A 26,406-nucleotide genomic window follows, 5' to 3' on the forward strand; every position below is an offset into this window, starting at 1 on the left:
TCCTCAAAGTCATTTTCCCTGCTGCCTCCACCTCTCTACCCGGTCACCCCCATAGCCCCGAGATGTGGAACCCACAACTCATGCTTCTCTCAGGCCGGGTTCCGGTGGGGTCAGTGACAAGGCCGACGTGGCGTCCACGTATTGCTCCAGCCCCCAAACGTTGGGTGCGTGTCCTGGCTCAGCCTGCCCCCAGAGAACAGAACTCTGAACATTAGAAATTATTTTCTGTAGGGTGTTCTGATTCCACTGGCAAGGTAATAATTATTGTAAATTAGAAGTTGACCTTATGGTTTTTTTTGCAACAACTTATATTGAGATATAATTCACATACCGTGTAATTCACCCATTTAAAATATACATTTCAATGGTTTTTAGTATTCCATAGAGTTGTGTAACCATCGTCATAGTCAACTTTAGAGCATTTTCATCAACCCCTCAGAAGAAGTCTGCATCTTTGAGCTATAAACCCCGAGCCCTGCAGTCCCCTCTGGCCTCAAGAAACCACTGATTTACTCTCTGTGTCTATGGATTTACATATTCTGGCTGTTTCGTATACATGGTTTCATACAATAGAAGGTCTTTAGTGATTGGCATCTTGGCATGATGTTTTCAAGGTTAATCCAAATGTATCAGTGTTTTATTCCTTTTTATTGCCAAGGAATATTCCATTTTATGGATATACCATATCTTAGTATACATTGATCAGTTGATGGGACTTTACATTCTTTATTTTCTCTTAAGTGGTGTTTCCTTTTGGTAACAAATACAGAATTTGCTCTTCTTTGAGCACATTCCTTGTGTTACTTTGTGAATAGAAATGAGATATTTGCACATTCTTAATGTTTATTAGATTTTCCTATTTAAATTTAACTTTTCTAGCATTTCAGATCTCAAATTTTTTTTTTTTTTAACTTGGATAGTCACTTATACCAACATTAGTAGAGGAGAATGAATTATTAATGTCAAGCTGGTTCTTGGTCATTTTGCCTCCAGGGTATGTTATATTCAATGGAAGTACATGGATTTTTGTTTTGAGTTATAGAAGTTCGTGAATTAATTTCAAATAATCATTTTGTTATCTTGTCACCTCATTGTGGATATAGGCATAGTGGATGGAGCAATTCCTTCTACGGAAACACGACTGCCCAGTTCAAGCCGACCACATTGGTTAGAACCTACTATTTATTCCTCTGAAGAAGATGGCCTCAGTCGAGCTTCTTCAGATGGTGTTGGAGGAGACACTTTGAATATGCTCTCTGTTGCAGTTAAAATATTGTCTGATAAATCAGAGTCCAATACAAAGGTGTGTGTTTTGTACTTTTATACCATTAAATACTTGCTGCTGATTTGATTACTAGTTAATAAAAATGATTGCATAAATGTAACACATTTATTTTCTTAGAAAAACTTTTCAAGTTTTGAGCCAGAGGGTTATGTAGGTGATAAATATAATTCTTCGTGTTGCTCTGTAGGAATTTCTCATTGCTGTGGGACTGAAAGGAGCCACTCTCCAGCACAGAATGCTTCCTTCCGGGTTTAGCTGGCATGAGCAGGTAAGAGAGCTGTGATGTATATTTATTGATTTATTTTTTACTTTATGTTAACATATAATACACATAGTGAAAAGTTCACAAATCATAAATATTCAGTGCTCATCGAATTTTCATGAAATAAATACTCCTATATAAATACCACCTCTTATGTTAGGAAATAGAACATTATCACCACCCCAGAATGTAATTGATTTTTTACCTTAAAGTTTGGTCCTTAAACATCTCAAAGACAAAGTTATGTTTTATCATTAAAGGGAAGGGACCTATCGAGTGCCTGGCATAGAGGAGAATAAATGAGTGTTGACTTGCACTTATAACTGTACATTCTTTAAGTGCCGTAATTTCAGAATTATCCCCTAGGCCAACAATATACACTGAGGCATTTATAAGGAATTCTGTAATTAATTTCCAGTGTAATAACTGTATTTGGTTAATTACATTTTTTCAAAGGAAACTTTGGGTAAGAAGTTAACTCTTCTTTATATGAGAATGAAAACTAGCACACTATGATTCTTGTTCATTTTCCTTAGAAAGAGAAACCTTTTCTTTGTGCTTGGAAAATAATAAATTATTTTAAACTTGAATGCTTTCAGAAACATTCTGAAACATAAAATATATATAGAGAGAGAATGAATAGAGCGGGGGGTAGAGAGATGGTTAGTCAACTGGCTGGCTGTAAGGGAGAGATTTAGCCTAACTTTTTTATTTAGATAGAAATATAGAGTAGATGTTGGTGAGAAGGACTGGTTTTCAGACAGATCTGGGTATAAATTAAGGAACAGGAACTTCTCCCAACAGTGGATTTTATAGAAAACCAGATGGAGAGTTTTAAACAGTCTTCGGCAAAATTTGTTTTTTTCAGAAGAATTATTCCAAGCAAAGTAATGTTGAAAGTATATTATACATACTTTGTTAGTTTCATAGGATATGATTTTTCCAAGATCTCTGTAGCATTGCAATTGTTACATGGGCCTCTTCATTTCACATTCTAGTTATGCAAATACTTTTTGAAATGAATTCCTTCAAATGATGATTTTCTTTTAACATTATGATTTTCCACTAAATGGTTGGGTTTTTTTGTGAGCTATTTTATTTCATGTTGGTATTAAGGATATCATATCAAAACTTTTTTTTTCTTCTAAAGCAGGGCATTTTATATTTTTGTGATTATAGATTTTATACTTCTTGAATATTGCTGATGAACCTGTTCTGGGATACAGTCCTCCAACTTCATTTACAACCTTTCATGTTCATCTCTGGAGCTGTGCACTTGATTATAGGTTAGTTCATAAATGGAGCAAAATAAAGTTTTAGTCTTTAAAATATGTACTAAGTTTTGAGGAAAAATATGTAATTCAGTAGCGTTAAGGTTCAAAATGCTCTTTAAAGGGAGTTTCTTTTCTTTTGCAGCAGACTAATGTTCTCTTGTTTCTTTGTGGTAATAGGCCTCTTTATTTGCCAATCCGATCTCTTCTTACTGTTGAAACATTCAGCATTTCAAGTAGTGTTGCCTTGGATAAATCATCTTCTACTCTCAGGTACCGTGTTAAGCCTCTCTGTCTACTAAATGCAGCTGTTCAAAACATACTGACAGAGCTTTATCTCAGCCCTTTGATTAAAGTCTCAATCTTTGTTAAAAGCAACATGCTTTTACTATTAGTCATGTTCCTTTATTCAAGTTTTCAGTTTTTCTTTCTCAGATGATTCGTCCCACCTCTTCAATTCATTACTGTATTTCATTTTTAGGGAGGAAATTAATTCTTGAGATTATTGGTTAACTTTTTAAAACATTTATATGTAAACTTCCCATAATACCTGATACACTTCATTTTCCTAATTTAAACCTTGTGAATTTGGGCATCTGTTAAAATTGCTGAAAATTTAAAATTGATTCGAGCAGATGATTTAATCTCATTTATGCCATTTAAATGTTTCTAGTACTCATAAACAGTGAGTTTTAAAGAAATGTTAGGGCTTACCTGGTGGTCCAGTGGTTAAGAATCTGCCTTCCAATGCAGGGGACATGGGTTCAATCCCTGGTCAGGGAACTAGGATCCCACATGCTGCGGGGCAGCTAAGCCCACACCACAGCTAGAGAGCCCACATGCTCTGGAGCCTGCACACCACAACTAGAGAGAAGCCCGCGCACCGCAACGAAAGACGCCGCATTTTGCAGTTCCCGTGTGTCGCGACTAAGACCCAACACAGCCAAAGATAGATAAAAAAATAAATAAATATTAAAAAAACAAAGAAATGTTAGGTGACATTTGTAAGTTAGAAACTGCATATGACTTTGATCATATTTATATCAGAAAGAATGGTACAGCTAAGTATATAGTGATCATGCAGCATATATTCAAGGTTAGTTTTTTAGATCTTGATTTTATCTTTTTTTTGCCCAGAATAATCTTGGATGAAGCTGCTTTACACCTGTCTGACAAGTGTAATACTGTCACTGTAAATCTGAATAGAGGTAAGAGTTAAAAAACAAAATCTGGGATAGATGAATCCTCTTTTATTTTTTGCATCTGAATATTTTTAAGCATTTTAACTCTAGAATAATGCCAGTGAACTAAGGATCTTATCAGTCTGAATATTGTAATACCAGTTTGTAATATCAATAACATTGGTGAAATGCATCAAATTATATATACTCTTGTTTATTTAATAGAAGGCAGATTTTGTTTCTAATTAAAAATAAAGTAAACTGTAGGATTTTTGTAGGATGAAACTATGTTTCCATTACATTATAAGTATTTGTACTACTATCTGCCATGAATTTTAAAGAAACACAAGTTTTATTAGGTGTTTGTTGGATAAGCATTTTTTGAAAGTTATACTCAGATATTTTATTAATTACTTAAAAAAATTTTAGATTATGTTCGTGTGATGGATATGGGGCTTTTGGAATTAACCATAACTGCAGTGAAGTCTGATTCTGATGGAGAGCAAGTAAGTTATTAAAATAAATGGATATTTTTTAAGCCCTTTTTTTTTTTATAGAAGAGACTAAAAACATACTGAACTTACTGTAAAATTATTTTTCCACTTACCTAACTTTAGTCAGAAATAGATAAAATATTTTAAAGTTAAGATTGAGTTATTATAAATGCATGTTTCCTGTGGCAAGACAAATTATCATATTATATTTTATTTAATGTAAACCGATGCAAACATTTTTTTCTCTTGTTTTGGTAGACATTTTTATCCTTTTTTCCGTGTCCTGTCCAGACTGAGCCGCACTTTGAATTACACTGTTCGAGTGACGTTGTCCATATTAGAACGTGCTCGGACTCTTGTGCTGCATTAATGAATCTCATTCAGTACATTGCAAGCTACGGGGACTTACATGTGGCTAACAAGGCGGACGTGAAGTCCGGAGCCCCGCAAAGAAAGATGAAGGTACAGCCGCCAGCCTCATTCATTAGAACTCACTCAACCCCTCCTCATTCCAGACATGCGAGTGACCTGTACATTGGCGAGGTCTTCTTGACAGTCATAGGGTAGAAAGGAAACTTTGAATAATCATCTATCTATTCTTACTTTCAGGGTGATGGGGTCTAGAAAGGTGATTCCATGGGCCTTTTTGGAAAACCATTCTACTGTTTGATGCTCTCAGTTTCAGAACATTAATATTCTCAACCAACATACATTTTCCCAGACTTAAGTTAGTTTCATATGTCCTCAGGGAAGAAAGAAAACATTTATCATGTGAGAGTCTGTTATATGCAAGTTGTATGTAAAAATGCTATGAGAAGGTGGCAGGAATTAGTATTATTACCAGAAGACTTATTTATATGACATTATCTTTCATATTTGTTATCCACAATTCTATCCAGTTTTCAGTACACTTTCTCATATGTGATTTCCTCTTACCCAGTGCAGTTGAGAGGTTAAAGGTTATCATCTCTGTTTAGTAGATGAATAAGACCCGGAGAATTTAGGTAATTTGCCCTAATTAGTAGCAGCAACAATATGCAGGTATTTGGATTCCCAGTTCATTGCTTTCTTATGCCCCCAGCTGTCACCTCTCTGCCCTCTCATATGTCCAGATAGAACAATGTCCAGTTTGTTTAGCATTTACTTTTTATCAGTCTTTTTATTCTTCTTCATGGCCTCTTCTGTGAACAGGATTCTCAGTCCCCTTAGGTCAATGGATCCTTCAGTAAGGGTCTGACAGGCCTTGCATTGTCTTTCGTTCACGCTGATCTTACACCTCATTTGTTACGCTTCTGTTTTTGTTTCCTTGCTCCTGCTATATTCTCCCTGATAATGAAGTGATTTATGATACTCTCTCTCTACTGTTTCTTCTCTTTTATTCTCCAGTTTATTAAAAGTTATTTTAAATTATCCCTTTCAAATGAGATCTTTCCATTTTAGAGTCATGCTGACATTTTATTTATTTTTTTTTATTATTATTTTTTTGCGGTACGCGGGCCTCTCACTGTTGTGGTCTCTCCCGTTGCGGAGCACAGGCTCCGGACGCGCAGGCTCAGCGGCATGTGGGATCCTCCCGGACCGGGGCACAAACCCGCGTCCACCGCATCGGCAGGCGGACTCCCAACCACTGCACCACCAGGGAAGCCCCATGCTGACATTTTAAAAGCATGGCTTGGATTTAATGAATCCACGATTCACTAACAAAAATGGTTAAGCATCAATGTTGGAATTGAACTCCACAAATCACCTTTTAGTAGATTTCCCCCTCACGTGTACCCCCTACTGTCTTTAGGTGTCTATTTGTTCCAAGAAATGAGGCTCTGCCTACAGTGGCTTTGTCTCAGAGGGTGGTCATGGCAGCCATCAGGTTTGAGCAGATCGGACTCTTTACAGAGAGACCCCCCCTCTCCCCCAGCTTCACTGCAGTGTTTTTCACCTTCCTTCTTTTTGAATGTATTACGTCTTCAAGATTCAGTTCACTGTGCCGGCTTTGAGATGATAACACATTTATTTCTATTTGCCAGTAGTTGTTGGGGTGAAAATACTAAAGACTTAAAATGAAAATGTAACACCTGCTGAGAGAATATAGAAAAATGAATGTGTTCCTGTTTTTGATGTTTTTGTGAAATGTAGTATATTTCTAGGACAAAATAAACGTTGAGTAATTTGTTTTTTAGATCATTTTCAAGTTGATTTTAATTAGGGTTTTTGGCTGTAGGTAGATTCCGCTGGTCGGTCATCCTCACGTGGTCCAGTGCTTCCTGAAGCAGATCAACAAATATTACGAGATTTGATGAGTGACGCTATGGAGGAAATTGACACACAAGAGGCTGCTGCGTCTGTAAAACCACAGTCTAATGGTGAGACAGACCAGGACTTCTTCCTGGGAGCCGTGATGTTGTAGTTGAGGCTGACATTGTTTGTGTTCTTACAGAGTCCTCAATAAGCAGCTTACTAAAGAAAAGACAGGTCTGAGTTTTGGTGGGTATTTATTAGTCAGTCAGCTTGTGTTCATTAAATGTTTAGTAGATAAATAATACTGGCCAGAGTGTTGGGGGGGCGGCGGCAGATAAAGTGGAAGGCAAGGCTTACGTTCCCTGGTAGCTCATGGTCTAGTGCAGCAAACTGGCCCTGAACCAGACTGAGGCTAGTGCTTAGAACCATCCAGAGGTGATACAAGAAAACACTTCAGAATGTAGTGTACACTCTAATCACTGGTCGGAAAGGATTTGGAATCCCTTCATTAGACTTCAGTGAAAATGAGATGAGTTGGCTTTTAAAAAGTGTGTGGGACCTAGGCGTGTAGAGGGGAGAGAGAAGGTAATCTTGGCAAGGTCACTAACATCAACAGAGGCCCAGAGGCGTGTATGAGCCTTAATGATCTAGTAACTCAGGCTATTAATACTGGAACAAAAGTTCCCTTCTTGTCGAAAAGAATTAGGCAGTAATGTTAGATAAGCAGGGAGGAACCAGACAGTGAGAGAGCTTTACAGCCAAGTGGAAGCATCTAAATATTTTGAAGTATCTATCTAAAAATATTTTTTTTCTAATTGGCTGAACATAGCTATTTCTATATGTTGTGAGATCTTAATTTTTAAAAATTATTTCATAGTGTTATAGAAGTTTAGCTTTCAATGTTGCTTTCATTCTAATTTAGAATAACTTAGAGCTCAGGAAGCAAATGGGAACTTTTAGCTCCCTATGTACTAACATTATTTGTAATAAACGTTAGCAGCTAACCTACTCATGTGGGAAAGAATGTTTAATGAATATTTACCGAGCAGCTTCAACACACAGGACTCTGCACTGTACACTGAGCACTTACAAGGATGCGTGGGTTCAAAGTACTGCCACAGGAGAATGTCTAGTCTGAGAGCCTTGCGGGCTAAGATGTCACCGCATTCATCGTAGTATTCTTAGTTCATATCACAGGGTTTGGTTTGGATGAATGAATGGAGAAAGAATTAGTGAATCTGTGGAATTCCCTGGCAGTCCAGTGGTTAGGACTCCATGCTTCCACCACAGGGGGCATGGGTTTGATCCCCGGTCGGAGGAACTAAGATCCCGCATACTATGCAGTGCGGCCACAAAAAAAGAAAAGAAAAGAATGAGTGAATCTAATATCTAATATAAATATATAAAAAATATATGTTCACGTACAGATTTTTGCACACATGCAGCCTTTTGTGAACTTCATATTGTGAGAGCTACCTGAGAACAGGTGTCCCATTTGGGTATCCAGTGTCCCCAAGGAGTCTTTTTATTGCTTGGACTCATTCGCTGGCCTAAGACATGCTTGGCAACTGTTTCCCCCACCCCTTCCCCGAGCAGAGATTTCCTATAGTTTTAGGTGAGACACTGCTACATGTAACTATTTCCCCTCTCCTTGCCATATTGTCCAAGGAGTTTCTTCTAGAACTCCACCTACAGCACATAATTGTCAATATGAAATTCTGGCTAAAATGGAACTCCAGTCCTTACTAACTAGCTGCTGCTGAATTCCTGAACTTCTCTGACACTGAATAACTAAGAGGAGACTGTCTGTAACTTTATGAGTCCATCATTTACTGTTTCTTAGAAAACTTCATACTTACTAGTCTTTTTATTAGTAGTCAGAAGGTTATTGTAAGAAATAAGTGAGATACTGTTTTTTAAAAATTTTTGGCTGTGTTGGGTCTTCGTTGCTGCGTGCAGGCTTTCTCTGGTTGTGGCGAGCGGAGGCTACTGTTTGCTGCGGTGTGCGGGCTTCTCATTGCGTTGGCTTCTCTTGTTGCAGAGCACGGGCTCTAGGTGCGTGGGCTTCCTTGGTTGCAGCATGCGGGCTCAGTAGTTGTGGCACGTGGGCCCTAGTGTGCATGAGCTTCAGTAGTTGCAGTGCAGGGACTCAGTAGTTGTGGCGCACAGGCTTAGTTGCTCCATGGCATGTGGGATCTTCCTGGACCACGGATTGAACCTGTGTCCCCTGCATTGGCAGGCGGATTTTTACCACTGTGCCACGAGGGAAGTCCTAAAATGCTTAATAAATGTTATTGTTGTTGATGTTTAAAATATGCCAAAATTGAATGTTGTAATCTTTTCACCTAGGTATTTTGGATGAAAAATCTCAAATTCAGGAGCCATGTTGTTCAGACCTCTTCCTGTTTCCTGATGAGAGTGGAAACGTGTCCCAGGAGCCTGGACCCACTTACGCCTCATTCACACACCACTTGATGAGTGATGCGGTGACAGGCGTGCCCACAGAAAATGACGACTTTTGCATTCTTTTTGCACCAAGAGCAACCATTCAGGTAATAAATTGATGATATAATTAATGTCTTAAAATAGTGTTATAAATTGAATTGACCAAAGGGCACCTGAAAAGATTCTTTAGGTTTTGTTAGCTCTTTACAGTTCAGAATTACTTCCTTTTGTAATTTACTCTTGAGACTTTGTAAATGTTTGTTATACTTTACTCTTTTTATGAACATCTCTCAGAGACTCTCTACTTGCAAAGTCTCCTGCATTGTTTATTGAACTACAGAGTAAGTATGTAGTAAGATACCTCTTCAGGGTTGTGAAATTAAATGGCAGAAAGGAGTTCTGTACAGAGTTGTTAACACCAGAATTGGGAAAGATAAGATGTGATTTGTGAGAAGGCTAATGCTTGGTTAATGTATATATAATTTCCTTTTTAGAATCATGCTCACATAGAAAAAGCATGGTCTGGATTTAATGAATCCACAGTTCACTAAACAAAATGGTAAAGCATTGAATCTGTACCTTTTTATTGTCAAACGAGTAGTAAAAGCCAAATCGTAGACTATAAAAAATTCTTATGGAGTGATTCACATAGAAGAGAGAGTTCATTTTATTGTTAATAAAGCAGAGTATCTTATGCGGTGATTATCATCAGTATTTATTATTCCACTATATATTGAAATTATTAGAAAGAATGCAGAATCAAATCCCCTTGAGATGCGCACCGTAATCAGTGGTTTCTACTTAAATAAGAGAGTATGTGTTACCTCTTCCTTTGTCTTAGGAGAAGGAAGAAGAACCAGTTGTAAAAATAATGGTTGATGATGCGATTGTGATAAGAGATAATTATTTTAGTCTGCCTGTTAAGAAGACAGATACGAGCAAAGCCCCATTACACTTTCCTATTCCTGTAATTCGGTACCTGGTTAAAGAAGTCTCTCTTGTTTGGCATCTTTTTGGAGGAAAAGATTTTGGAACAGCCCCTCCTGCTTCTCCAGCTAAAAGTTATATGTAAGTTAATTTCTACATAAGTTTATTTGGCAGACCAATATACTCTCTTTGTTGTGGCGCACGGGCTTCTCTAGTTGTGGCACGTGGGCTTAGTAGTTGTGGCACAAGGGCTTTGTTGCCCCGCAGCGTGTGGGATCTTAGTTCCCCGACCAGGGATCGAACTCGCGTCCCCTGCATTGGAAGGCGGATTCTTTTTTTTTTTTTTTTGCGGTACGTGGGCCTCTCACTGTTGTGGCCTCTCCTGTTGCGGAGCACAGGCTCCGGACGCGCAGGCTCAGCGGCCATGGCTCACGGGCCCAGCCGCTCCGCGGCATGTGGGGTCTTCCCGGACCGGGGCACGAACCTGTGTCCCCTGCATCGGCAGGCGGACTCTCAACCACTGCGCCACCAGGGAAGCCCATGGAAGGCGGATTCTTAACCACTGGACCACCAGACCAATATATTCTTTTCGCTAAAAATACATAGAATTTATCCTTTTAAGAATTATTAATAAGTAATATTAAAAACTGTAATTTAAATGTTACTCTTTTAATGTTAAAGTTTTGCATTTGAAAACTTGTTTGCATTCTTTGTATTTTTTTCCTAAAATATGATGACTTAAAGCATTTCCATTCAGCAAAATTTTTCGGGTACCTACCATGTGCCAGTTAGAGGCACATTCATTAAAATGAACACGACCCAGACCCTGTCCTAAGTTCAGAAGGGAGAGAGAGTTACGTGAGCCAATGAGGGCAACGAAGTGAAGTGTGTGCGTCAGGAGGTGGGGACCACGCGTGCCCCTGATTCTCTAGCACCCAGCAGGGTGCCCAGCACAGAGTGGATGCTGCTGAAGTACCTGCTAATGAGTGCGTTATTCCATGGTTCTAGAAGGGAACTGGATGGAAAGATGAGGCAGAGACTAAGGGTAAACACTCTCAGTGGGGTGGGGAGGGTCAGGAAAGGCTTCACGGGGTAGGAACCTTTGGCATAGCATTGTAATGACTTTTTCTATTTAAAAGTGCTTTTAAAAAAACTTATAACTTTACTATAATTCTTTTCCGTGTTAATTGGAATTTCTAGGACTTGTCCTTTGACTCTCAGGGGTTTCTGAAGTAATAAGGAACTTACACGGAGGTCTCATTTCTAAGTCTATCTTGTGATATGCACACCAACATCATAGTTAGCGTTTTCTGTAGTTTTAAATATTTAGCAAGTAGATGATTGCTGTAACGGCAGTAATAACATTTATGTTCTCAGCGTCTCCAAGAGATAAAAGATGCGGTTTTGATTTATAGCAATACAGTTTGTGGCAGTGTTTTGCTAGTTCTGTAATCTTTTCTTTTTTCATCCTGTTATTTTTTCTGGTGTCATTCATTGCCTTTCTTTGACTATTCCTTTAACAAAAGGTTTTATTTTTCATTTATAGTAGTCCCCACAGCTCACCTTCTCACACACCTGCAAGACATGGACGTAATGTGGTATGTGGGGGAAAAGGAAGAAACCATGACTTTTTAATGGAAATACAATTAAGCAAGGTAATGTGACATTTTGAAAGGAAAAATCCACCGAAGTGGGAGCATTAGTGGGCGTCCTTTGGTTACTCCCTGTCCCCTCCCCCATGTGGTCTTGGGGTGTAAGTGGAAAAGTGCAGGGATCTTGTATAGAAACTCTTGCCTCTTTTTCTTTCTCAAATACTCTGAGAAAATTTAGGGTTTTTGTTTTTGTTTTCCCAGGCTACCCCTAGAGCAGTGTCTCGCAGAGTTGAACAAGCATCAGAGTCCCCTTGAGGGCTTGTTAAAACACAGGTTGCTGGGCCCCAGAGTTTTTGATTCAGTAGGTCTGAGGTAGGGCCCATGAGTTTGCATTTTTAATGAGTTCCAAGGGGATTGTGATACCACTTTACCCAGGACCGTGCTTGGGGAACCACTGCGCTGGAGCATGTCTCTGGGAAGGCCTGCCATTGGATAGCACACAGGTCTCAGGTCCTTTGTGAGCATCTAGAGACCAGTAGGCCAGGCTGCCAGTGCCATTGATGCAGTTAATTCTGTCAGCTTGTCTGGGATTGTGCCAAGGGGCGACTATTAGGGCGCTTATCCTAGAAATAGTGCAGTGATGACAGCTCCATATACTAAATTGTATCCTTGCGCCCTTTTGGAACTTGAACCTTGCCTCCAAGCAGTTTCATAGGTATGCAAGATAATAATTTTATGACTTATGCCTGTTGAGCGTTTTGCTTGAAAAGGATGGGGATTTTACCAAGGTCAAATAAGAAATGTCAGTCAGGCTTTTCCTTGTATGGTCCTGAACACGTGGATTAATAAATAAATACGTGAACAAATGTAGGAATGTTATGGTGTTCTCTGAAAGTGGAATCGAAAGCTGAGAATTCAAAGAAAATGAGTGATGTGTTACATTTTAAAGAGAAAATCTGATTTAAATAAAATGTAGAGATTGTTCTGTGTTCTTTCTCTTCTGTAAAGGTGAAGTTTCAGCACGAGGTCTACCCCCCATGCAAACCAGAATGCGATTCTAGCCTCTTGGAACACCCGGTCTCCCGGCAGGTGTTCATCGTGCAGGATCTTGAAATTCGAGATCGTCTGGCAACATCACAGATGAATAAGTTTTTGTACCTGTATTGCAGTAAAGAAATGCCTCGAAAAGCTCATTCCAACATGGTAAGATTTAAAACTTCATATTATTTTGTTGTTGTATTAGTTTCAGAAAAGTATTTTTATTATATCTAACTGCAGAAGATTTATTTTAGATTAGGGAAAATTATGGGATTTTTCCCCTCATTTTTATATGAAAATCCCTTTTAAATACGCTGCTTAAAGTTTTATGTTTTAAAAATTATTTTGCATGTTGTTTCTATAATTGCCAATATATCAATACCTGAGGAAAACCAGAAGTCCATAGTGACCTACACAAAACACTTACACAAGGAATTCCCTGGCGGTCCAGTGGTTAGGACTCCATGCTCTCACTGCCAAGGGCCCTGGTTCGATCCCTGGTTGGGGAGCTAAGATCCCACAAGCCACGCGGCGTGGCCAAAAAAACCAAAACACTTAACACAAAATATTTAAACGAAATTGTTGGCAGTATTCCACATTTCTAGCTTTTAAATTTTATTAGAATAGAAATGATCAGCTCAGGACTTGCAGAAGAAGACGTCATAGAAGTTGTCTCTGGAGTGTGGGTGTATGGATTAGCTCCTTGGGCTTAGCAAACTTCTTTGAGACGCGAGTACGACATTATCATTTGCGTGTTTTCCTCTAAAGAAAATTCATATCTTTCATCAGATTCTTTAAAGAGTGTGTGACCCAAAAAAGTTAGATTCAGGATTCTAAGGAAAGAGGGTAAACAGTTCCAGTTTTTGTTCTGATATACGGACTAGATATAGGATTTTTTTTCCTCTTTTCTTTTTTTTTAATGAAAACAAGGTCATATTATCACTAGGGAAAAATGTGTTTGTCTGTCTCATCTCGTAGCTGACAGTGAAAGCATTACATGTGCGCCCGGAGTCTGGCAGGTCACCACAGGAATGCTGCCTCAGAGTGTCACTAATGCCACTTCGCCTCAATATTGACCAGGTTTGTATTACAAGCATAAGGCATGGAATTATGTTTAAATATATATCCCACATTCAGAATAAGAGATTTAATTTAGTAGAATTATGTTTATTACGATTTAACTTTTATGGAAGTTGCATAATTAAAACAGACTTCTGCTGGTAAAGAATAGGGCAAATTCATTAGCTAGCTGTTTGGAATCTGAATTATTAGTGAATAAACGTTATTAGATTTTGTCCTCCAGTTTCCTGCGCACTGTCTACGTGACATAGCGCTTAATACCTGCTTCTCATGTTCTCTGATCTTTACATACGTACTCCTAATGCAGATCTACAGGTATTTTCAGAGGATGAAAGGACTCCTCGATATACACTACTGAAAGATATAGGGGATTGTAATCACAGCATCTGGAGGAGAATTCCCTGCCCTGGGCACAATGACAAATTAGTAAATTGGCACTTGAACAGGTCACAAACAAAGCAGAGATTTATGGAAAGAGGTAAAGAAATCCACTTTCCTATATCCTAGCAAGCACCCCATCAAATGATCCTGGGTTTTGCCTTCCCAGAGAGCTGTTTAAAGCATAGTTGGTGTTTTACAAGCTTTGTTCGGTGTATGAAGATGTGGTACTTGGTAGTAGTGCAGTGTAGTGAAGAGTGTGGGTTTAGAGTCAGACCTGGGATTAAATCTCAGTTCTCTTTTACTAACTGTGTGGCTTTTGGTAGGTAACTTAATTTCCCCAAGCCTCAGTTTCTTCACTGGTAAAATGGAAAAAGTAATAGTACATGTAGCGTCATTTTTTTTAAAATGAGGATTAAAGGAGACTGGTGTATGTAAAACATTTAGCTTGGTGCCTGGCACACACTGTTAGCGAGCAGAAGTGTTAGCAGTTATTATTAACTGAAGCATATAACAACTACAGAAAATAAGTGGAGTTTTTATAATAATCTGCTTTTGAAATAACAAAACCCTCCCCTTATACCTTACATATTGGTGTGAGCTCAGGTTTGGAAGTGGAGTATATGTGGGGTGGTATTATTTGTTTGATTAAATAACATTGATTGAATAATGTCAATTCATTATTTAAATAAGTAATAGATGTATCAGGGATAATCTAAAGTAATGTTTATATTGTAAACAAAATATAGGAATATCTCAGAGAAGATGTGTTGTGAAGCACAGAAGTTTAGCACAACTTTATGTTAATATTTGTAGCTTCTGAGCTGGGTCAGTCTTGCCAGTGAGTATTTTAGATTTATGTTTTCTCATTATGAGAAGAATATCTTTTGAAACCCATATTTTAATTTAATTTATCCATATTGGCCTAGTAGGAATATGATGAAGTATTTATGGGAAATTTGATCTGTGAAAATCACCAGTGTGAGCAAGAATTTGAGATTTATCTTTATGGCATGACTTTACCAGACTTATCAAGCCCAGTTTTCTTTAATAGACCTTTTCTTTAATATTGAGCTTAATTTCTTCTTTAGAACTATAAAGCATTATGATTTTAAAATGGAGGAATATTAACCTTAGCAAAAACAATCAGAGAAATAAATGTTATGACTAAACTGAGAAGGAATGGGAAATAATTCCCCAAGGTATGGGATCGAGGGAAACAAAGCCATGCTGCAAATACGTATGCCTTAACTAGGAATATTATCATACAAAAGAGTCCTTTCTAGTTTGTGTCTTCTAAGATTGACATACCATACCAAATGGTCATCTGAATAGAAAGCCAAATATTTGTGTTCTTTAGTTTTTCTTTTGAAAACATATCAGTTGATGAATGAGAATGCTTTGAGTAATGTTTTTCTTACCAAGCATATCTCTGACTTTATCTTCACTGGATCATAGACAGTAAGTATGAAAGCAATGTGTTGTTTTCTCTTGTTTCTAAGAAGCTGCATTGCTGTTGAAAGTCGGTGCAGTTGCTTGTGAAGCGCAGCGTACCTGTAGGGCAGGCAGGACACTAGGCAGATGGAGTGATTGCCATGTAGGGAGCTAAGTAGATGATGGAGGTTGTGTAACTAGGCGATTTGAGATCCGAAATCTGAAGGGGCCAGATTTCCTGGTCTGATGTTCATTTTAGTATTGAACTACCTGGAAATCTGTGTAGGAAAATATGTTAATTCCAAATCATTTGCTGAATGCCACCCTTGTCCCAGGTCTGAAGTAGGATGCTGGGAATACAAAGAGGAAGAAACATCCCATCCTCAGAGATCTCTGTTTAGTGGGGGAGACAAAGAGACAAATGACTTTAACACCCTGTGATGAAGATAGGCATGAAGATGTGTCCCACCAGAAGAGGGCTCCTAAGCCGGGCTGGGAGTTTGGAAGATGAGGGGTGAGCAGTAAAGGCTTTCTGGAGGAGGTGACAATCGAGCTGGGTCTTAAGGGTCATAATAAAAATTATGAATTTTTGTAAAGGCATTGAGAGCCTAATTCGGGTTGTGAGATGCAATGTGAGGCCGTTGGGTAGGACAGGTGCTTGGCTGAGGTTGGAAGTGATGAACATGTAGCAGTACCAGTTGGCATGTTTGTGATTCTTTTCAGCATCACCTGAGCATGACATTGAAAGCATTTCTTTCAATACCTTAAGTCATATCACACTGTTAATATCCTTTACCATGGGACCTTAAAGCTAGAAATAACTATTTTATAGTGAAGTTTTAACAAAAATAATAAGCCATATTTTTTAAAGTTAAAAATTGATTTTATTGAAGTATTATTTGCATATAATAAAATGCAGAGATTTTAGGTGTCCAGTTTGAGCTTGACAAATATTTCTTGTTTTGGCTCTTAATGAATAAAGCTGCTATGAAATCTGTGTACAAGTCTCTTATGGACATAAGTTTTCAGTTTTCCTGGGTAATTATACACCGAATGTCTGGGTCATAGAGTAGATGTGTGTTTACCATCATAAGAAGCCGCCGAATAGTTCTCCACAGTGGTTGTACCATTGTAGGCTCCCATCGGGAACAGATGAGGGCAGCAGCTGCTTCACGCTCTGACCAAACTTGGTGTTGTCTTTTTAATTTTCGCTACCTTACTTGGTGTTCATTTTGGTTTTAATTTGGATTTCCCTGATGACTAATGATGCTGAGCATCTTTTCGTGAGCTTATTTGACATTTGTATATCTTCTTTTTTTGAAGTGTGTGTCTTTCTAGTTTTTTTTTTTTTAAGTGATTTTTTAAAATTTTAGTTATTTATCTTTGGCTCTGTTGGGTCTTCGTTGCTGCGTGTGGGCTTTTTAGTTGCGGCGAGCGGGGGCTACTCTTTGTTGCCATGCGCGGGCTTCTCTTTTTGGTGGCTTGTCTTGTTGGGGAACACGGACTCTAGGTGTGCGGGCTTCAGCATTTGTGGCTCGCGGGCTCTAGAGCGCAGGCTCAGTAGTTGTGGCGCACGGGCTTAGTTCCTCCGCAGCACGAGGGATCTTCCTGGACCAGGGATCAACTCATGTCCTCTGCATTGGCAGGCAGATTCTTAACCACTGCACCACCAGGGAAATCCCTGTGTCTTTCTAGTTTTAGAGTTAGGTTGTTTGTCTTATTGAGTTGTAAAGAGTTCAGCATAAATACCAAAATTAAAAATTTAGAGAACATTTTGAAAAGCTGATGATCAGTATCCCTTTGTCTGTTGTTTGTAGTAAAAATGTGTAAAAACCACTGTCTCTTTAGTCTTCCCTTTTTTTAAATAAGGGCACATTTATACCTGGAATTTTCTCTTTGTTTTTTTTTGGAGGCAAAACATTCATAGTATTAAAATATTGCCATCTGGTGGCCAAAGGATAACATTTTATATACTATTAACTGTCAACATGTAATATTGGATATATGTAAATATACACATATATAGTGATTTAGAATAAATGTATGTAGTGTAAATAATATATAAATATATACTTAAATACGTATGTGTAAAGCATAATAATATAGTGAACAATTCATGAACTTACTCCCCAACTGCAGATCCAGAATATTTCTAATACTGTTGAAACCGCCTGTTTGTTCTTCAGTCCTAGCCCTCAGTCTCCCATATGCCATGTTATCTAGAAAAATACCTTTCTAACTTCCATCATTTATACTTCTGACAAGTGTGATCAGTAGTAGATCGGATCCTTTGGAATTGCCAGTCAGGCACTTGGTGTGCTGCCACTTACTGTGACCCTGTATTTCACTTTCACATTGCGGTTTGGTACAATATTAACGTTTTATATTAATTAAAGTTTTTTAAAATGGGAGGGAAGAGTAAGAAAGAACAGGCTCTGGTATTTAATTTTCATATTCTCCAAAATGGATTTGTCAGTCTCAGTAAGGCTTAATGAAGCTGCTAATAATGGGCAAATGTGGCTTGCATACACAGCACCAAGAATGGTCCATACCATAGAATTTCAGAAAAGACCACACTGATTGGGTGATTTTATTTATTTTCAATTTTTATTTTGAATATCATGTCTAATGAAGAAAATGTTTAAGGCAACATAACATAGCGGTAAAGGCAGAAATAAGACATTAAGAACTTCTAAGGCACATCTGAGTATCCAGTACATGCTAGCTGCTGTTATTGTTTAGTAATATCACTGCTACCAATTCAGAGTGAGAACTAATGCCAAATTAAGAATGAGACTACTATATTTCTAAGAAAACCAAAATGTACTTTGATTTAGAAATAGCAGTTTAATTTCTAACTTATCTGTCGTAATTTCTGCATCTATAAATTAATTTTCTCCGAGTTGTGAGAATTAACAAGGAAGTGTATGTGTGTGTGTGTGTGTGTGTGTGTGTGTGTGTGAGAGAGAGGGAGAGATTGAGAATAGGAACAATGCTTGACACAGAGTAGGGACTGAATAAATTATAGCTGTATATGAACAATGAGTGAAATATAAGACTTCAAGACACTTCGTTTCATAGTTTTAGAACCCTTTAGATATAATTACATCTTTCAATTTTAGGATGCCTTGTTCTTCCTGAAGGATTTCTTCACAAGTGTTTCCACAGAAGTAGAGCTTCTCATGGCTCCAGATCCAGAAGGTATTAAATATGTAGAGTTTGAAAAAGTCTATAACAAGTACTTGGATTGATTTTGATTGTTATGAGGCCTTTTTGAGAATGTACTTACAAATCTTTATTCTCATTTATATAAATGTGTTCTGTGCTCATTTTTGTTAAGTTGTACAAATGTAGTTTATGTAAAAGTACAGGAGTCCCCCCTTATCCTCCAGAAGTACCTTCCAGGACCCCCAGTGGCTGCCTGAAACTGCAGATAGTACCAAGCCCTAAATATACTAAGTTTTTTCTTTCTATACGTACATGCCTATGATAAAATTTAATTTATAAATTAGGCGCAGTAAGAGATTAACAACAGTAACTAGTAATAAAATAAAACAATTATAACAATATACTGTAATAAAAGTTAGGTGAGCATGATCTTTCTCTCTCTCAAAATGTCTTGTACAAATTTAATGCCTTTTCCGTCTTAACTAAGCACTTATCTTGCACTGTGGCTGTAACCTTTGAGGTACGACAGCAAAATGAGTGCGAATTTCTTTTTCCTTCATCACAGTTTTACAGATTTGTTCTTACTGTAGATCTTAGGGGCCTGAGCATACAATTTTTTTTTTTCCTTATTAAGTCAAGAGCTTTCACCTTTTTCACTTAGAGGAAGCATGCTGCGGCTTCTCTTTGGTGTATCCGAATGGCCAGCATCGCTGTTCTTGTACTTTGGGGCCATTATTAATAAAATAAGGGTTACTTAACACAAGCACTGCAATACCCCAACAGTCGACCTGATAACTGAGATGGCCACTCAGTGACTCACTGGTGAGATATGCTGGACAAAGGGATGATTCACATTCTGGTGGGATAGAGTATGACGAGGCAAGATTTCATCATGCTACTCAGAATGGTGTGCAGTTTAAAACTTAGGAATTGTTTATTTCTGGAACTTTCCATTTCATATTTTTGGACCGCAGTTGATCTTGGAAAGTGAAACTGAAGATAAGGAGGGACTACTGTAATAATTTAAAAGGTGAAAGATTTCTCTAGCAGTAGTTGTATTTATTAAATGAAATGTAGCAAAACAAGTTAAGTGTAGATTGACTTAAATTGTTGCTTTAAAGAAGTATACCTAATTTTACAAATGTGCACTTTCAGTTAAAAAGTCTCCTGGAGCTGACGTCACCTGCAGTTTGCCAAGGCATTTAAGCACCTCAAAGGAGCCAAATCTAGTTATTTCTTTCCCTGGGCCAAAGCAGCCTTCCCCAAATGGCAGTGCCAATTCAGTGCAAGTGGTCAATGGGGAAGAAGAGAAGGACTTCTCTGCTGAAGAAGCGTCGTTTAGTGATCAGCCTGTGTTTTTTAGGTAAATCATTTAATTTTGATAACAAATGAAGTTATTTTAGAGTATGAAGGTTGTTCTTTAATGTGTTTGTGTACGGGAGATCAGGAGGTCGCATCAGCGTTTCTGTGCACTGGCAAATCATCAACCGGTGTATTTATTTGTGTGCGGGCCCCACCTACTTGCACCTCCCACTTTTACACATAGTAACCCTGGCTCAGGATTCATCCTCCTATTGATTCTGTAGCAGGAATTTTCTCTTCCCCTTAGATTCTTCCTTCTGTTTTCCTTCACCTGTCCCTCGCTTTCCAGTCACTTATTATGGCCTGTTTGTGTGTCCTTGAACGTGGTGCTGTCCTTTTCCCTCAAACACCTCACCTTCAGCATTCCTCCCTTTTCCCTTATGGGGATTTTCTGTCTACTTTCTCTGCCCTTCTCTATCACTGTTGTGTCCTTCCTGACCCACCGCTAACTGGCTGAGTTGGAATCATCAGGAAACCCATGTCCCTGTTGACTACAGCCAACAAGTAGCTGGTTGTACATTGGAGTTTATCCTCATTTCCAGATCCATTCATTCTAACCGTTTTCTTTCTTTCCCAGCCCTTGATGGTAGGGATGGAGCCTTGGCTCTATTGGAAGGAGAGAGGTTGAAGATCGAAATCACCTGTGTTGTGAGGGACAGTTAGCTCCTTTCCCTGGTTTTCTATAGTCCTCTCTTGTTGACATCAGTGGTCCCCAAGTTCTGTCTTTCTAAGTTCTGAGTTTAGAATGTGACCCAAAGTAGGCAGTATAACTGTTTTAAAGTGTTTTCATGTTTTAAATATCTTGTATATTGATGAAAATAGTTAGAAAATAGAATGTGAGAATTGGAACGATCCTGGGAGAGAGGATCCCTGGTGGCTCTGAACTTTTCTACCATAAAAGAAGAATCTCTTTTATTATTTTCCCACATTTCTTTTTTATTTAAAAATGTTTTTCTAACAAAAACATTGTGTATCTTAAGTAACAATTTGAATTCTCATTTCATATAAGCTACCAATTTGGTTTTTGTGAACACTGGATAACCAGTATAAAAGAAATTGAATTGTTATAATTCTGGCCTGAAAGCACAGAAATTTGACACTTTTTAGTCAGACTACGTAACCTCACTTACTTAGGTAAATATTTGTTTTTTTCCATTTAGACTACTTAAAATAGCTTGTAGATTTCTGTTTCTACTCTCAAAAGCTCCTAGTGTATCTAGGACCCTGGGGTGGTACTTGGTGATATAGTTCAAATTACTCACTTTACAGATGAGGAAGTTAATGCACAGAGAGGAGAGGTGACTTGCTCAAGGCCACACAGTTAGTGGCCAAGCCAGGACTAGAACAGAGGTCTTCTGAATCCCAAATCCAGTGCGTTTTACAAGTAATGGCATAATAGTCCCCTCTCCTGCAGACATTTATTCATCCCACATTTATTGAACATTTATTATATGTATGTCAGATTTTGTTCTAGGTGAACAAAGTAGAGAAAATCCCTATTTAATTGAGCTTATAGATAATAAGAATATATGATTTGGCCTATTACGTACATGCCATGGAGGAAAGAGTGAGAATGGAGGAGGCAGGTGTCGAGGGGCTGTCGCCCAGAGAACCCAGTGCAGATGAGTGTTCAGAAGATGAGGGATGACCTGGGAACCCAGACTTCTTGTAGTGATTGATATAAATACAGCACTTCCGTTTTACTGTAGGTTAGATGGACTTCTGTGGGATGACTTGGGATGACTTAGTATATAACCACCGACATTAATTCTGTAGTAAAAATGTGTTTCAGCTTCCAATTTACAGTCCAACTTTTGGAAGCCAACTGCTTTTGTTTGATGTGTACCATCAATGTATAATTATAATTTCATTCAGAATTCCCAATATTTGTGTGTCAGTGTCCTATTTGCAAGCGTTAATTTCATGACTGTCCACTAAAATTCACCAATGTAGATGGCATTTAAAACTTTACTGATGAAGACATTTAGGCTCAGAGAGTTTAAGTTACTTGCCTCGACTGCATCCCATGTAACTGATAACACTAGGGTTCATGCCTAGGTCTTCTGGATCTTTCTGCTCTATCACAGAGCTAAAATGAATACCTTAGCCCTTTTTTGCTCTTCGGTAATGATTATGTCATTTGGCTTAATCTTGAAAGTTGTCTTTATTAGTTCGTTCTCTGTATGGATTGAATATGTGCCAGAATAAATTTTCCTAAGATACACATTGTTTAGCAAACTAGGAAAAGGGGTTTGTGAGAAATTTAATATATCATGAAATAAATGAGACTTATAAGATGACTAACGTCTGTTTAGTTGTTACATTGCCTTAAGAAAAGGTAGAGCTAAAAGACATTCTCTTTTATTTAGGCCTTAATATATTCACATTATTTATTTTGTGGCTTTGTTTTTATTCTCCAGTTGAACAAATTCATTTATATCTAATTTCAGCTCTTAGTAATTTTGAATATAAATAACTCCCCTCCTTTCTTTATCTTTAGAGAATTTAGATTCACATCAGAAGTTCCTATTCGACTTGATTATCATGGCAAACACGTATCAATGGATCAGGTCTGGAAACTTTGCACGAATATACTCTACAAAATTATCTCATTTGTTTTTCTAGTGGACTCAATTTTTTAAAAACTTTTTTCCGTTATAGTTTGTATATGTGAAATGCAGTGTAAGATTTTAAAATTTAATTCTGCTTTTAAAGTAAATTAAGTTTAATTTTACTTAAGAACCCATGAGTAAAATCTGATATAAATTGGGTCATATAAAATACATGTACTTTTTGCTCTAAGTATTTTAGGTGTTTTACCTTTAATAGCGATTTTTTTTTTTTTTTTTTAATTTTAAAGGGTACGTTAGCTGGGATTTTGATTGGTCTGGCCCAGTTAAACTGCTCTGAACTAAAGCTGAAGAGGCTTTTCTATCGGCATGGGTAAGTTGACTTATTACATGAGACTTTAAGATGTAGTTACTAACGTTAGTTTACAGCAAACTAAAAATTGAGTTTTCTTAGCGAGCATACATAAGTTATTTTACAGTGTTGTTTGCAGAGACCTCATTTTTAGAGGATTTTTACTGGCTAGGGGCTAATTTTTATTCTGAGAGAATAGAAGTAGTTTGAAGAGAGTAGTATTTTTCAAAAAACACCTATAGTTAGGATTTTTAAATAATTTCCCAAAGTTATAAATTAGCCTATTCAGTGAAAAGACTGGAAGTTCACAAGGTAAACGGTTCTTAGTAGCTAAGAACTGTCTGGCGATTTATAGACACTGAGTTAACCCTGTGCCAAAGCTTTAGTTGTTGAAGAAGTAAGAACAGTGGAAAAGCACACTTATATATAACTACCTAAGCCTTATATAGAAATTATTAGCATTATAAGTGCTAAATTATTAGCACTTATATATACTGCCTAAGCCTTATATAGAAATGATTAGCATTAGCATTAGCACTGGGTTAAATGTATGTGTATACATAGATGTATTTATATACTTAAATTGAAAATCTATAAAATTTTGTCCTTATAATTTGTACGTTTTCTTTTTTGTCTTTTTTTTAATAAACTTATTTATTTATCTATTTATTTATTTTTGGCTGCGTTGGGTCTTTGTTGCTGCACCACGGGCTTTCTTTAGCTGCGGTGCGGGGGGGCCACTCTTGTTGCAGTGTGTGGGCTTCTCATTGCAGTGGCTTCTCTTGCTGTGGAGCACGGGCTCTAGGTGCGCGGGCTCAGTAGTTGTGACTCGCGGGCTCTAGAGCGCAGGCTCAGTAGTTGTGGCGCACGAGCTTCATTGCTCCGCGGCATGTGAGATCTTCCCAGACCAGGGCTCGAACCCATGTCCCCTGCATTGGCAGGTGGATTCTTAACCACTGTGCCACCAGGGAAGCCCTCTTTTTTTGTCTTAAGTAAAAAAATTCCCCAAACTTGTCTAAACCTATAAATTTCATTTTCCTTCCTATATACTTACAGTCATTTGCTCTAGTTTGCTAGGTGTTGACAAATTATTCTCATATGCAATCACTGAATGGCTTACTGACATTAAGAAGAACCAGCTGCCAGGAATTCTGGGAGGCGTTGGGCCTATGCACTCACTAGTGCAATTAGGTGAGTGTTCTTTTTTAATTAGAAGATAATTTATTTTGCCTGATCAGTGATTCTTAACTCTTTTGGGGTTATGGATGCCTTTGAGAATCTACGTGAGGATCATCTTTCTAGAAAAACCTACATGTTAGTCGTACAAAATTTTGCCTCCCATTTTAGGAGTTAAAAACCTGAGGGTTGGAATGATAGCAGAGATCTAAGCTCCAGCACGCCTCTTGATTTCTGTGTGTTGGCTGCTGTTCTAGTGCAAGGCCTGAAGGACTTGGTCTGGTTGCCAGTTGAGCAGTACCGGAAGGGCGGCCGCATCGTCAGAGGGTTTCAGAGAGGCGCTGCCTCCTTTGGCACCTCGACAGCGATGGCTGCTCTAGAACTCACGAACAGAATGGTTCAAACCATACAGGTATCTTTTCAAAGACCAGCTTGATCTATACAAAGAGGAAGAGCTGTTGTAAGCAGTTGGGTTATTTTGTTCTCAAAATGTACTGTGAAAGTGTATAAAATATTGAGAATATTTTATTTGTAATGATTTCATATCATTAACTTTTTTTTTTGATTAGCTGTCCAGTGTTAAATAAGTAGTTAAATAATAAAGCAGTGGACTACAGTGTCAAATTCGTTTGCCTCTTTCAGGTAAATTATAACTATTAAGTTAGCCAAGGATTTATTTCACCACATTTATGTGAAAAGATCATAGCTGAATGTAAAGAAGGCATTAGAGATCTAATAGTGGTCGTATTAAGGTTTGTTATATTAAGTATTAAGCTCCATTTGGCCTTATCCAGTTGTTCACAGACCATGCATTCTTGTCTAACCTTGGTAACACGGAGAGTGTTCTCAGAAGGCAGAGGAGGGGCTGAAAAATTCAGCTCAATCCAGATATGAGTTATTAGTGTACACTTTAACCTTCTTGTTATAAAAGTGATACATTCTTGTAAAGAATTCAAATGCTGCAGAAGGGCCGGTCTGAGGGTGTGTGAGTCCCTCTCCTCTTCCTCTCTCCCCGTAGGAAGTGCACTGTTGGAGCTTAACCCTCCAGACTTTCTTCTGATTCACTTTTTTGTTTTCTGATTCACTTTTCACTCTCTGATAAAATGATCCAGGCGGCGGCAGAGACTGCTTATGACATGGTGTCTCCTGGTACCCTTTCTATCGAGCCCAAGAAGGTCAAAAGGTTCCCTCATCACCGCTTAGCCCACCAGCCAGTGGACCTGAGGGAAGGTGTGGCCAAGGCCTACAGTGTCGTGAAGGAGGTGAGTGGGCACCCGAGGGGACAGGCCAGAAGCAGTTTGCGTGCTTTCCTGATGTTCATCTAAAGAGCAGCGGCACTTGGGCTTTGTCCCAAAGAAACCCCTGGGGTGGACTTGGGACTGTTCTGTCGCTGGTGAGTGCAAATATCTGCATGAGGTAAGAGAGGAGGCTGTGTCCTGACCTGCAGGCTCACGAGAAGAGTAGTGATCTAGTGGGAAGACTGATCTCTTTACATACAGAAGCAAACAAGGAGTAGTAGAAACACGCCATGGACTCACCAGTGGAGTTAACATATGTTTATATTTTGCTGTATTTTCCGCAGATGTGTTTAAAAAATAAAATTTTTCAGGTTAATCACAAATGCTGACCCCATTCCCATGCCTTCCCTATCCTGAAGATGGTAGATATTTTTTCTGTGCATGTTTTTTATAGTTTCATGTAAGTATGTATTCATAAGCAAATAATTGCTTATATTTTAAAAGTTAACATAAATGGTATCATCTGTACCATTCTGTAACTTTTGTCTTTCAAGATATATCCACATTGATATATGTAGATCTAATTTAAACTTTTATAGTATTTCACTGTATGAATATAGCATAATTTATTTATCTTCCTATTAGTGGACAGTTTCCTTTTTTAAAAAATTAATTAATTTATTTACTTCTTGTTGGCTGCGTTGGGTCGTCGTTGCTGCGCGCGGGCTTTCTCTAGTTGCGGCAAGCGGGGGCTACTCTTCATTGCGGTGCGCGGGCTTCTCACTGCAGTGGCTTCTCTTGTTGCAGACCGTGGGTTCTAGGTGTGTGGGCTTCAGTAGTTAAGGCGTGTGGGCTCAGTAGTTGGGGCGCACAGACTTAGTTGCTCCATAGCATGTGGGATCTTCCCGGACCAGGGAT

The 26,406-nt window shown here is 38.2% G+C and overlaps 1 protein-coding gene across 2 annotated transcripts in view; it reads left to right on the forward strand.

Moving 5' to 3' along the window:
* Window positions 1-26,406, forward strand: part of ATG2B (autophagy related 2B) — a 78,312-nt gene that overhangs the window by 43,376 nt on the left and 8,530 nt on the right. The window contains exons 22-41 of one of the 2 annotated variants that reach the window (XM_060164299.1): window positions 1,104-1,303; window positions 1,473-1,553; window positions 2,727-2,833; window positions 2,999-3,091; window positions 3,956-4,026; window positions 4,429-4,505; window positions 4,785-4,955; window positions 6,712-6,853; window positions 9,078-9,280; window positions 10,015-10,241; window positions 11,647-11,755; window positions 12,701-12,895; window positions 13,709-13,810; window positions 18,745-18,823; window positions 19,946-20,153; window positions 22,653-22,722; window positions 23,013-23,095; window positions 24,144-24,265; window positions 24,508-24,662; window positions 25,363-25,512. In XM_060164299.1, the coding sequence (XP_060020282.1) occupies window positions 1,104-1,303; window positions 1,473-1,553; window positions 2,727-2,833; window positions 2,999-3,091; window positions 3,956-4,026; window positions 4,429-4,505; window positions 4,785-4,955; window positions 6,712-6,853; window positions 9,078-9,280; window positions 10,015-10,241; window positions 11,647-11,755; window positions 12,701-12,895; window positions 13,709-13,810; window positions 18,745-18,823; window positions 19,946-20,153; window positions 22,653-22,722; window positions 23,013-23,095; window positions 24,144-24,265; window positions 24,508-24,662; window positions 25,363-25,512 (2,645 nt within the window). Of the gene's footprint in view, window positions 1-1,103; window positions 1,304-1,472; window positions 1,554-2,726; window positions 2,834-2,998; window positions 3,092-3,955; window positions 4,027-4,428; window positions 4,506-4,751; window positions 4,956-6,711; window positions 6,854-9,077; window positions 9,281-10,014; window positions 10,242-11,646; window positions 11,756-12,700; window positions 12,896-13,708; window positions 13,811-18,744; window positions 18,824-19,945; window positions 20,154-22,652; window positions 22,723-23,012; window positions 23,096-24,143; window positions 24,266-24,507; window positions 24,663-25,362; window positions 25,513-26,406 lie in introns of both variants that reach the window. The other variant, XM_060164295.1, reaches the window with a different exon arrangement.

This window comes from Lagenorhynchus albirostris, chromosome 1 (genome assembly GCF_949774975.1).
Source record: "Lagenorhynchus albirostris chromosome 1, mLagAlb1.1, whole genome shotgun sequence".
NCBI classification, from domain to species: domain Eukaryota; kingdom Metazoa; phylum Chordata; class Mammalia; order Artiodactyla; family Delphinidae; genus Lagenorhynchus; species Lagenorhynchus albirostris.